This window comes from Xenopus tropicalis, chromosome 10, assembly GCF_000004195.4.
Source record: "Xenopus tropicalis strain Nigerian chromosome 10, UCB_Xtro_10.0, whole genome shotgun sequence".
Lineage (NCBI taxonomy): Eukaryota > Metazoa > Chordata > Amphibia > Anura > Pipidae > Xenopus > Xenopus tropicalis.
The window spans coordinates 37136572-37150008 of NC_030686.2; the positions used below are offsets into that span (position 1 = coordinate 37136572).

General features: G+C 43.4%; 1 protein-coding gene across 2 annotated transcripts in view; it reads right to left on the reverse strand.

Annotated features, from left to right (window-relative positions):
- The window catches only part of ncoa3 (nuclear receptor coactivator 3), a 107040-nt gene that overhangs the window by 8755 nt on the left and 84848 nt on the right, over positions 1–13437 (reverse strand). For both annotated transcript variants that reach the window (XM_031894761.1, XM_031894760.1), the window contains 16 exons: positions 10673–10780; positions 9967–10139; positions 9025–9125; positions 8585–8759; positions 8286–8474; positions 7810–7911; positions 6964–7104; positions 6661–6808; positions 5888–6270; positions 4671–5545; positions 4232–4367; positions 3196–3387; positions 2275–2508; positions 1336–1459; positions 590–761; positions 99–401 (listed from right to left, as the gene is read on the reverse strand). In XM_031894761.1, the coding sequence (XP_031750621.1) occupies positions 99–401; positions 590–761; positions 1336–1459; positions 2275–2508; positions 3196–3387; positions 4232–4367; positions 4671–5545; positions 5888–6270; positions 6661–6808; positions 6964–7104; positions 7810–7911; positions 8286–8474; positions 8585–8759; positions 9025–9125; positions 9967–10139; positions 10673–10761 (3537 nt within the window). In that variant the 5' untranslated portion in view covers positions 10762–10780. The remainder of the gene's footprint in view (positions 1–98; positions 402–589; positions 762–1335; positions 1460–2274; positions 2509–3195; positions 3388–4231; positions 4368–4670; positions 5546–5887; positions 6271–6660; positions 6809–6963; positions 7105–7809; positions 7912–8285; positions 8475–8584; positions 8760–9024; positions 9126–9966; positions 10140–10672; positions 10781–13437) is intronic.

Below are 13437 nucleotides of genomic sequence, written 5' to 3' on the forward strand. Positions count from 1 at the left end.
ATAGGCTGCACAGTAGTTCTTATCACATATCTGTTATTCAGGTAGTAGCATATGGATGCAATACCCTGTAAGAGTGAGAGAAGGAAGGCCTAGCTTACCTGCTGCCCCTGAAGCCTCTGCTGAAGTTGCATTCTCAGTTGTTTGGGTATGTTGTTTCGGGGTCTCATGAGGTTGGCCCGTGGGTGCATACCTTGCAGTGGGAAATTGCCTTGCTGCTGGTTCATCTGACCCATCACTGAATTGAAGGGTGGGTGCTGCCCCTGCATGGCATTAAATCCGGCAGCAGCCATTGCTGTTCCCTGCCCTGCGTAGGGCTGCCCATACATGGGTGGCTTTTGATCGATCATGACTGGAGAACCTTGAGGCTGGTAAGAATCTTGCTGTGGCTCCAAAGCTTGACCCTTGAGATAAAAATTAACAAAAGAAAAAAATGTTTCACTCTCAGTTGAAATCCCATGTCCTGCAGCACGAGATGCACAATAGAGACTCATGCCAGCTTATGTGATAACACCACATACTTGTGGGTCCCTGTTTCTTCCTTGCTTCAGTATTTCCCCTGGGATTATTGCCCCAAAGCACACTCACATACCTGACTGACCAAGTCCGGAATTCCCAGAGCTCGGTCTATTTCTTCCAGTCCTGTGGCATCTGTGTTGCTGAGAAGGGTGTGCAATTGATCAAGGAGGGCAATTTCATCTGTCTGCCCTTCGACGGTTGAAGGAGGACACAAGAGGTCGTCCAACGAATTCCTCCCTAACTGTCTGCAATATAGAATTAAAAAATAGCATTTATTACAATCAAATGAAAGTTCTAAAGAGTGGCGTACGTACCCCACCCTGTACCTCTACCAAAAAATCTGTAGAGGCGCCCAGTGCGCACAGCAACTCATGCCCTGTACCCAGCGAGCCCCCCTTGTAGGTAAAAGAGTGGCTGGGGGGCTGGGGACACGAGCAGTACTATAGTTTCTACAACTATACAGAAACCAGACCCAATGTTCCGGAACCCCCAGCACCCATCTCCCTGCGCCTGTGGGCTCCTGCTTCTTTTATAGTTACGCCACTGGTTCTAAATGTGGATAAGGAATGTGGATTTATGTGCTACTAGATTTCAGTTGGGTAATGGGCCAGTACAGTTAGACTTATGACATCAAATTGCTTATTGGTGGCTTAAACAGGGAAAATACTGACCATGTCTATTGCCTATTGTCGCAATGCAAATAAAGAAAAAATATATGTACATGTTACTACATGCCCTTCAAAGTATTTAGGGCTGGATCTGCCATTCTGTTATTTAGTACTGACTACATAATCTGATGCATAACAATGGCATTCCTACCTGGCCTGAGTGCCACCATGACCCTGGTCTATCATCATGCCATCAGGCCACGATCCCGGCGGATTTGAAGGGGCCTGTTGTCCATAAGGATTTGATCCCATGCCCATTGCCATCTCATTGGGCCCTAGCAATGTAAGAAAAAAAAAAAAAAAATTATTAGCATAAACAACTCAGGATAAACAGGTAAATTCTGGCAGGATTACCCTTTATCTAAAAGGCTTGTTTGTTTTATTTCTTCAGCTAGCAGGGTGACAGAGGCCTCTCCATGTTTTGTCATTACAGCACTGGTAATCTAATTCTCTACCCTGCAAAGGCTAAACACAGTAACTTATGTTTGCCTTGTTTAGCTCAAAAAAAAATAAAAAAAATAAAACCATAGAATTTTTTGTGTATTATTGGGCAAATGTCATGTTCAGCACAAGCCCTATTCATTGCACTTATGTTGAATAAGGGGGTATATTGACTATATTGCTGGTTACACTTGAGCCTTCCTGACCCTCTAGGCTGATCTGTCCCCACAGTCCAAATCACCAAATACAATTCCGCACCACTACAAAAAGTTAAACATTATAAATTTTATTACCATCCATTAAAATACACCCCATATACAAAGCCATTAAAATACACCCCATATACAAAGCCTAAGGCTTTGTATATGGGGTGTATTTTAATGGACTGTAATAAAATTTATAATGTTTAACTTTTTGTAGTGGTGCGGATTTGCATTTGGTAGTTGTACCCTTCTTTGGCCATTAGAGGGTTTAATTTGCACCTAAATAACTTGGATTTATACTCACTATAATGACCATCCTATATTTGGGTTTTTGAAGTGTAGTTTAGTGATTTAGTGACCCATACTCCGAATTGCCTAATATAGTTTGAAGAGCCAACAGGCTTGAGTTTACTCAGTATAAATAAGTGCTGCAAGTAAGAACATACTCATTGGAAGCATCTGTTGCTGCAGCACCGGTCTGCTCCCAGGAATACTGTTAGACCTGGCTGGAAGTCCCGGCATGTTCCCGCCCATCGCAGGCCTTGGCATTGCTGTGCTGTAATCTGGCCCAGGTCGGCCCACGTTTCCTGCATTAGGAGGCTCCAACCTATTGACTGCTGCGTTCTGCATAGCCCACTCCCCACCTGGATGCTGGTTCATACTCCTGTTGGGTCCACTTCCTGCACAAGAAAGTACAACAGGGCTGAGTGATTCTAGAGATCAGGAACCATTTGTGGAATCTGAGAAAATATACCTGGTTAAGAAGCAGTGCATCTTCCCCTTCCTTACACTTTTAAATAAATGAGGTAAAATTCTGCATGAACAGAAAGTTCCTTCCATGTATAACTATATTTATAGCTCTATTGTAAAAGCCGCCATACTGTTTCCCTTAACATGTGCACAGAACATGTTTTTATGCATGTATGTGGGATCTGCTATATTGCTTCCATTAGACAGTATAGCAAAAGTATAGCCTATCATATGAAAACATCAAATCTTATGGCAGCTACACCCATGTCAATAAATATATACCATAAGGTCTAAACAAGGGATGCATGCAGAAATCTCTGGTGGGCTGATATGACTCGGCCAATAGAGGTAGTCATTAAACTAGACAGACAGTGCTCTATCTCTCTATATATATCTATATATCTATAATACAAAAAGGTACCCCGCACTCACAGGACTTATAAGAAAATAAATAAATTTTTATTGGTCAAAAAACTAACGTTTCGGCTGGCACAGCAGCCTTTCTCAAAGTGACTTATATATATATATATATATATATAGATATATAGATATATATATAGAGATATATATATATATATATATAGAGATATATATATATAGAGCACGTGGAAACATACCCATCATAACACCAAAATTGTCTTGTCCATCCATCATTCTTGGGCTTCCCATCATGCCTTGCTTTGGTAGCATTGGAAAACTGTTAACGTTCCGCACTGGAGGGGTTGAGTTTCCGGGCATCGTGCTGTCTAGGGAAATTGCCCGATTAAATGGAGGCCGGCTCCCATGCACACTATCTGGACTCCGCATGCCTGCCAATGGACAACATGATATTAGTACAAAATAATTTGTTATTACCCATTTATTCAGCACTTTAACCAGACGGTTTATTGGCCCCAAAATGATTTAAAATGTTTTGCTCTAGCATAAATGAAGCCAATGATTTTTCACTGTGAATGTCCCCCTAACTGGGCTGTTCTTCCAGGAACAAATGCAAAAAAAAATAAAACACTTACCCTTATAAACCACCCTAACTTGCCCTTAGGCTGTACCCCTTCATCCCTTCAGCTCCTCTAGGGAGGACACCCTGCATTATTGAACCTATGCTCCAAGCCTTAAGGTGGCCATACACGAGCAGATCCGCTCGCTTGGCGATGTCGCCAAGCGAGCGGATCTTCCCCCGATATCCCCACCTACGGGTGGGCGATATCGGGGACCATTTAGGTAAAAAAAATAATAATCCGATCGTTTGGCCCTGGGGCCAGACGATCGGATTATGTGGGCGGCAATGGGGCAGTCGGATCGGGGACCGCATCAACGAGCCGATGCGGTCCCCGATCCGACCAGATTTTCTAACCTGGCCGATCGAGATCTGGCCAATTTCAGGCCAGATATCGGTCGGCCAGGCCGATCTGCTCTCCCCATACACGGGCCGATTAGCTGGCGAATCGGTCTAAGGGACCGATATCGGCAGCTATAGTCGGCCCGTGTATGGCCACCTTTAGAGTGGGGGTTTTGGCCTTTCATTTAAAGTCCCCTTAATGTATAACAAAGTAAAGACTGAGGCAGGATCCTTAATGATCCCCTAACAAATTACTTGTGAAACTTTGGGCTACACAAAATATAGGTCCAAATAAACTGAAAATCAATTCCTACCCAATGTTGGGCTGTCCTGGAATACAGGCTGCTTGGGCCCATGGTCACTTGCTCTAGAACTCATTGAATTGTTGTAGAAGTCAGAACCAGCCAAATCCCCCAGGATGGCATCCAAATTATCCAAATCTCCGGGAACCTGAAAACAGAATTTTCAATTAATGAAGTGTGTCATTCAAGTGTAGGGATATGAGGCAGATCCAGTACTTTCTGCCTGGCATTTGGAGTCCATTTATGTATATGGGTATACAAGAAACGCTGATCATAAGGTTCAATATAAACTCGTGCCTCCCCCATCACCCCTTTACACTGTGCCAAACTCAGAATGGCTATGGTAACCTAAGTGTAAGGCTTTCTGATTTAATGCACAGTTCGCTGTATAGAGATGCTAAGACTTCCTAGAACTCGAGTAATATACATACAGCCAATAAACACAACATACCTCATCTGCAGGCTCTGTCTTTATTTTAACCTCTTTATCCTGACTTGAAGTGGGAACACTGGAGCTGCTACACGGGCCCATTTTAGCATCCATGTGTTCCACTTTGGGTTTAATGTCCTTCGACAGTGGGTCCTTCCAGTCGTCTTTGTCCAGCAAATGCCTCAGAAGTGCATTGTTTTCCTTCTTCTTTGGGCTCAGCTGCTCTCGTTTCACCGTTGCTTCTGTGCATGGTGCAGAGCTCACCGTCTCCTGGAAACTGTCCTTTCCGGTGGCTTCTGCTGTGATCTTTGCTACCTCGGCGGGAGAATTGCCATTTTGGAGCAACTTATGGAGAATGCGGTGTTTTTCTTGAAGCATAGACCCATGCAAGTTGGACGTGGAGCTAACCCCAGTGGAGGTGGATGAGGACACTCCAGAGGGACTAGTTACATTGGTGGATGAATCTTTGCAGTCTATAGAAGAACTGGACATAAGACTTGGACCCCTATCTTCTGAAGAACCTGTGAGAAGCTGGAGAAGTTTCTTATGCCCTTTACTTTCAGCTTGTGATCTCTGACTGTCTGACGCTTCAAGTATGTTCTCTTTAACGTCCTTTTCCCCAAGGTGCTCCCTACCACTTGACTGACACACAGAGCTTTCCACTTGTCCTTGTTCACAGTACAATCCACTTGGGCTCTTGCAATCCTGGTTGCCAATTTTACCCTGCTGGGGCATGTTCATATTGGTATTGTTCTCTACTTTCTGGCCAGGAGAAGACAAGGATGACAGGAGTGAGCTCCCCACTCCTTCACTTATGGCGTGGAGAGCGCTTAGAGAGCTGCTGGAGAAGCTTCCTCCCCCTGCACTTCCTGAAGATCCCATTGGAGAGTTCATGCCTGCAAGTTACACAAAAAAACATTGCTGCTACATTGCACATGAAATCCACAACAAGAGCACAAGCCCCAAATCTATTCAGAAATAACTGAATTTGAAGTTGCAGCCTGTCATTCACAACAATCACTGCAAACAGGGATCTGCACTTAAGAGGATGTTAACCAACTTTGGGTGTGCAATTTTCGGCCATTCAGATGAACTCAACTCTGAATAGGACCTTAAGCATTAGCACTTATGCACTTTATAATATGAATTTCCACTAGGATGGACACAAAATACACCACTATCACTTGCCCAGTGCTGTCTTGCACCTAACACCATCTACAACAATGTAAAATACATACCTGGAACAGGAGAAAACTGATTGGATGCCATCTTGGGGCTAGCCCGGTTTCTGGGTGACACCATAAGGTTGGGTTGGTTAGAATTCATGCCTGGACTGCCATGGGGTGGGCTATTCATGTTAAGGCCATAATTACTATTGTTTTGGTACGGAGACTGCTGTACCCCTGGAGGTTGATTAACAGGCGCCATGTTGCCTGGGGACTTGTATCGCATGCCTGGCATTTGTGCCATGCTGTTGGGATCCCCCATGCCATAGTTCCTGTTCTGCTGCTGCATGGCCTGAGGCGGCATTGCATTCATTGTATTGGGAGGATTGGGGTTCACTGGTGGCCGAATATTTTGTGCCATTGGGTTCGGATTGGGTCTGTAGCCATTCTGTTCCCTGAAAGAGTAACAATAATTCATATGAGTGGGTTCAAAAAAACAATCTTGAAGCCAATATGGTAGCCTATATCTAGTATCTTGATTTCAGTAAAGAAAGGGCCATGGCCAACATGCCAGATAATTCAATGAAGCCATCTCACAGAATACATGTTGTTATTTAGCAAGCTATAAACGGTTTACATTTCTGACTTGCTGCAGTATGCACTATATGTAAACATACACCTGTTATGTGTACGTCAGATAACATGCTTACATGGCAGTTACATTTAATAGGTTTCCATTTTAAAACACAAGTAACACGAATAAAAAAACATTCCATCATTATATCTATCTTTCTCTGTGCTAAGTCAATTATTAGCAGTAGATCAGAGTCCCACCCTTTACTCACCTTTGCAAGAAGTGCGTGGAGACGAAGCCGTGTGGATCATTGGTGACAGGAATACGAAAGAGCTTACTTTTTGTCTGAGCAGTCACTATGGTGCCATCGGCCAGTGAGAACCTATACAGAGGTGTTTCAGAATGCCCGTGGACATAGGCTGAATAGGGGGAAGATGATTATTAGATGGGACAGCCCTGAGACAAAAAGCCCTAAACAGTTATCCTATCTTGGCACAGACACCAAAGCAACTGTACAAAATGACATGCCTGTAGGACCTATTACTTTCATAAACACAGAACACACGGTGCTGACCTTCTTGGTAATGGCGTTTGTACGTCCATGGCTGCCCGTCGCTGTGACACAGGAACCTCTGAATACATCTTCGGATGGTGTCCTCAAAGCCTGGTCTCATGGAGGAACGTAGGGAGTTGGCGTCTATGTTTACCACCTTACCTGTAACAAAGGCCATTGGATACATAATGATGGAGAGACGTTTTGCATTAGAACTAGACATAAGGTTAGTGCACTAAAGTACTATTTCATTATCTCTCTCATAAGGAGATCATTCCACGATGACAAGACTTAATAGGAAATGGCCTACAAATGTTCCTTCCTAATGATGCCAGACTGCTACAGAATGTGATGTTCCCATTCTGTTGTGCTTTAGTACTTGGCTTGGCATATAAAAACTACAATACGTGACAATATGGCACCCACATTAACCTATTTACAGCACTAATGATCCAGCCACAAATACAATGACTGCCAGCAATGCTAGATTCCCCTGCACAGTGGGCATTTAAATGTAAAAGCCATTATTGTGCCATCCTCAAGGTCAAAGGTAAAATCAGATATTTAACGCTAATGAGGGAAGCAGTTTTCCTTTGCAATGAACACCAGTAACTCCTGAGTACCGGCCTTGTGACAAGGATGTTGCTTAGTGGGTTCTTTTACAAGGCTGGAAGATAAACACACTGACTTCCATTCTATAAAAAAAAAAAACCCAATATTTATTTTGTATATATTCTGCATTAAAGGAAGCCTTATAAAAAAAGATTGTCGCCTTTTGTAATGGGCCAAACCAATGTTACTGCAAAAGCTAAATTTACCCACCAGGTGGTGCAGCTGAGCAAGTGATTATTCTTCATATCATCTTACCTGTCAGATCGTGCCTTGTAATGAAGCTTTCAGGATTGGCGGAGAAGACCCTCTCTACAGTTGTGATGCGCCTGGCCACACAGATCATACAGGACTGAAGGTCTAAAGGAAGGGTTTAACAGGAAGCCATTAATTTTGATTAGAAAAAAAAAAAAAGTAACTTTTTATTAAAAACTTGGAAGCAATTTTAATAATAATGTATAAGAATTCTGGGTATTGTTGGTTCATTTATCAATACAAGGCAAATATTCACCGAGGCAGTAACTTTACACCAGATAAACTTATCTCAAGCACCCATGTGTGGTTGCCATGGGTTACTGCCCAGATGTAAATGAGCTCAGTAAATATGCCCCAGTGAACCCCGTACATACTGGGGTTACTATATGCCAAAGCTGCCATGTGGATATTTACAACAGTACCAGCCATGGCTTGTATCTTTCATATATGATCTTATTACAACTATCATCCCCGCTAACCTTCTCCCTCCTCGATCATCGCCCGGGGCTGAGATAAGGCAAAGCACTGCATGGTCTCATATCGCTGACGTGTGTCCAGGTTGCCACTCCCATCCTCCAGATGATCATGAGAGGTCTTGACCAGCATGCGACAGTTGAATGTGTGACTCTTCTGTCGAGGGGTTTCGCTGGACCATGGGACGCCATTAACTTTCAAAAGAAAAAAAAATAATAATAAAAATAATACAGCATATAAATGTCTTAGTTTCACCTAACACATACAGCCTTGATACTGTTATAAAAAAAAAAAAATAGCCTACCAGTAGATTTGGGCAGGTTCTTAAGGAAATCTTTACGGTCCTCTTCGTGCAGGATGCTGTAGACACTAGTGTTAACCAGATCCTCTTGTTTGTATTGTAAATACTGGGTGACATTTTCAGAGACAAATACAATGCTGCCCTCTCGATTCACCACAAACAGGAAGCCGTCCAGTGCCTAGGTGCAAACAATATATATTTTGATATAATTTTTCCCATGACAAAACAGACAAGTTAAGCTCACAACGGAAATTGGACATAAAGTTTAGTCATAAAGCATGCTGGCAGGGAGTATGGTGTTATGGGGCCATGCTGGTGGTTATTTAGGCAGCCAAGATTTACTGTTTACTGCATGGCACTTTTATTGCAGAACTTTAACATTAAACAAGGAGAAGACAAAACTCGCCATTCCTCAGATCCAAAATAAGCACTTCTCTGCTCACCTGCAATAAGAGTGGGCCGAGAGAATCCTTATCAATTACCCCCTGCCCTGTAGAAGACACATCAGCTTTCTGCACATCGTCATCATTAGAAGAGGCTTTTCCTGCAAAGGAACGTAAAAAATACACACAGTTATTGTTCCACTTTAGACAATTATAGGGACACCAACACATTCCTACGAAAAGTCATAGGAACATGCCAGTATTACTAAACAGTTGCAGTATAGAAATCTACCTAGTCAAAAGTCCCGCGGAGGCACCCCCAGTCTAGCGGGAGTTACCCATGCAACACTCAGACATAGCAAAATGATCCTCTGCAGTTGTGTCCATCATGATGATTTGGGGGGTGGCATTAACCTCCATACTATTCCCATTTGTAATTGGCCTATGGAAGGATGGCATCACCCCCAACCCAGCATGACTCTCAGTCCCCTTCATGACAAGCAGGTACGACTGGACTAAGCGGGGGACTTCTACTTTTTGCTTTTTGTTCTGCAACCATTTAGATATAGTGACACATTCCTAAGCATATTCATAAAATAGTCTTTTCCTTTATAGGGCACACATTCCTTCACAAGGGTGTCACTAGGCAGAAAGTACAGGCCTCCCTTTCAGCACTGTACCAATAGACACTTAATGGTGTGCCAGTTGTATCACATGTAATAGAAGGGCATGTAAGAGTAAATAAATACCCTGCCCCCTTCCTTTGGAATTATATGCCCGTTAGCATTTAGATTCATTAACCAGTGCAAATCTTAGTGCTCTGGGTATCTAAATGCTGTGCCTGCTTTGTGCTGGAAATCACTAAGAATAAAAACACTGCGGAAAGATTTTTTATTTAATAAACCATCCATGAAGACTTCCTGAAGTTCAGGACAGACTAAAGGCACATTTTTGCTTGACAAATTTACAGACATGCAATTGAAGAAGGGAGATGGCAGTTACCTTGCTCTTTAATCTGACGGATCTGCCTAACTGTCTCCTTTAAGATTGCGCATTTGTCCGGTTTGACATTGAAATTGTCTATGTCGCTAAGATTGGCTGAAATGAGCTCGGCCAACTCCTCGATGTACTTGCTCTCCTGCTCACGTCTTCTCTTCTCACCACTGCAGGTCAGCCTAGGGAAGAGAGCCACAGACTTACAATTTATACACACACATAGGTATAGGTCTTGATGCCTTTATGGATATGCAATGTGGCTGGACTGCAGGGGTGGGGTGCTCCAATGAAAATGCCAGTGTCTGTTGCAGATATGCTTCAAAGGAGACATATTGGATAAATGGGAAAAACGAAAATTTTGTAGGCAATTATGAATAGTATATGGTGCTGGTTTCACTGGGCGTGTCCTAACGGTCCCTGCCAGAAGCACAGTAGGATGGGGGAGAGCCAATCACAGCCTTGCACTCCCACAAGCGAAGACAGGCTTCAGTTCCCTATCAGGTCAGCCTCGCTGCCGATTGGTTCCTATCCTATAGTGCAGTGTACCGAGAGCCCCCGGCTCCCCTGCCAATCCAGAGAATTCAGCCAGTGGAACAGGTGGGCGGGACTAGTGGGGTTTTGGTGGAATTTCTCAATAAAATCAGTCTAAAACAATTAAATCTGAGCCATTCTTTGTAGCAGGTTGCTCCCTACTGTTTGCCATGCCTCTTACCCAGGCCCGGGAGTATCGCAGGAAGATGGCTTGCGCTTTCTTGTTTCTGCTGCCAGCGGATCCAAGGAGTTTTCCCCTAATCCACTCATCGTGAAGACACATCAGCAGCTGTAACAAACAAAAAGGCAGCTGAAGGCGCATTCATAGGCATTTCCAACATTTACCAAGCTTATCTGAGCATACCCACATTTTGCTTATATATACTACTAGGGCTCTTAAGCCTCTTCTACTGCATCTCCACTAGATGGCACTACTATGTCAAAAAAAAAAAAAAAAAAGGCTCATCGGATTCCTGTAATTACTGTAGCATTTACAAACACTATTGAGGTTCTCCCCAAGGGTGATGAGCAGAGGGAGTTTTCAAGATGTCTTCAAACTTACAAAGTACCTTCTACAGCAAGCTGACTGTGGCAAAAGCCTGGCTCATAAATAAAGCCAATGATGGACGATTTATTAGCGACAAAGATGCAGCCTGTAATGAATTCTGTATGTTACTGGTAAGAAGTTTTATCCCTAACTGCACCCCAAAGAAAACAGAATTAAAAGGCACACAAGCTAAACGGTACCTACTTGTGCCTGAAAGTGTATTAAATGTAACATTGCAAAGTGTTGTTAATTGAATTCTGGTTTTGTTGTAGCCCTGTTTTCTTCTTGCACAGGGGGAGTTTACTTCCAGCTGCTCGTGTGATTTTCTTCTTCCTTCCTGTCATGTGATTCTAGGTCCCTGCACAGCACACTGTAAGGCCAAGCAGTATGACACACAACCTTTCACTATTACCATGGCTAAGAGCACAGATCCCCATAAGCATGAAAAAAATTCTTTGGGGATGCCAAACAAGGGCTGTGATTGGCTATTTGGTAGCCCCATGGGGACTGCTGGCCTGCAGGAGTCTCTGCTTGGAGTAAAACTGTGCCTCTGTGCTTCCAAAACTTGCCTTCAAGTGAGAAATTCAAAAATGGCACCTACATTGAGGTCACTGGGAGCAACATCCAAGGGGTTGGTGAGCAACATGTTGCCCCTGAGCCACTGGTTGGGGATCACTGAACAGAGCAAATTGGCCCAAGTGGGATTGCAATGATCAGGCTGAGCGGGATCACTTGGCAGAAATGGGAACGTGTATAGTTCCATGGATCTTATATCTTAAGTGCCCACATGAAGCCTGCCAATGGTGTATCCAGGGGGCAGCACCAAAACACACAAAAAAAAAAAAAAAGGTTTTGTATGAATTTTAATATAATGTACCGTTAACTTGGTGAAAATACTGTTAAAGCTACTGTGCAGCTGGGAGAGCTCCTTTCAACAGCGGTCTAATAGCAGCTAACAGTTTACTTGTTACAATACAATGGGTTTTGTACAGAAGCGATAAACAGCGGGTCAAATGTCCTCCTTGGCTCACTACACACCTACAGAATGAAAATAGGGCCATTGCTGCCAATACACATTTTCCTTGCAAGTGCTGAATATACAAATATAACCTTTAAATGTCAATAAAACATGCTTTAATTTAACTGTTACTTGCCCTTTAAAGGATGGAGCCCCTGAATGTCCACATTTATTTGCTAATAAGGAGCTGCCACACTGCACGCTCTGCCTGTCTATGGTGAAATCTATTCCATGGCCTATAACTGGTAGGCACTTAGATGCTTGCTTTTAAGGGTGAAGACACACTGAGCTACTAGTAGCAGCTACTTTTTCGCGGCTGCTAAACTCCAGAAAATCCCCTGCCATAGACAATACTGAGAATTGCCTCTGCTAAAACACACGTAGAGACAGTTATCAGTAAATGATCAGCATTGTCTATTTTAGTGGCCACAACAAGTAGCTGCTACTAGTAGCTCTGTGTGTCTTCACCATAAATCAGTTAATTAAATGGATGCTGCTGATTGGTTGCTAGAGTTGACTGACCTGTAGCATGCTTTACACTTATTACCTTTGGCTCACCGATTGGCGGATGACTATGAATTTCAGAATCCATTAGCAAAGCTCACTGTCCTGCGGCTTGTGACAAAACTACAAATCCCATCATGCCTCTGATGCACCAGGGGCTGAGATGGTGATATTATGGCCCTAGGAGAGCAACAGCAGGTTAAACCATTCCATCACCCTGAACCCAGCCATTGGGAGGTGATCAGTAACAGCAACAGGGGAACAGGCTGGTCCTGCCATAGGTCCTTTGAATGGAGAGGGACAAGGTGGATTTGGAAGCCATAGTGCAGCCTGCATTCTTTTGCAAACAGAATTAAACAAATAAGCAGGAGGATCTGAAGTGAAGCACAGACTAAAGTACATAGGCATACGGATCCAGGATGTGCTTACGGGGCACTGCACTGTCACAGCATGACTGCTGCTAATGAGCCGATCTCCCACTATCACACCATAGGTTACAGCCAAAAATATGCCCTAGAGTCTCACCTGCTGACACTCCACCATTTCCCACTTTATTGTCTGGTTGCTAAGGTCAGCCATCATAACAACTAGATAAGAGCTGACAGAATAGGTTTGTCAATTTAAGTGTTATAAAAAAAAACTTGTACAGACTTGTATGTGGCGTGGGGGGGGCGGTTAATGTTAGGGATGCGTCGAATCCAGGATTAGGCCTTTTAAGTAGGATTTGGCTGAATCCAATTGTCTGGACAAACCGAACCTGAATCCTTAAAAATCACGTGACTTTTGGTTACATGAAAGAGGCTGTTCACCATTGAGTTAACTTTGAGTATGATGTAGAGAGTGATATTCTGAGACAGATTGCAATTGGTCTTCATTT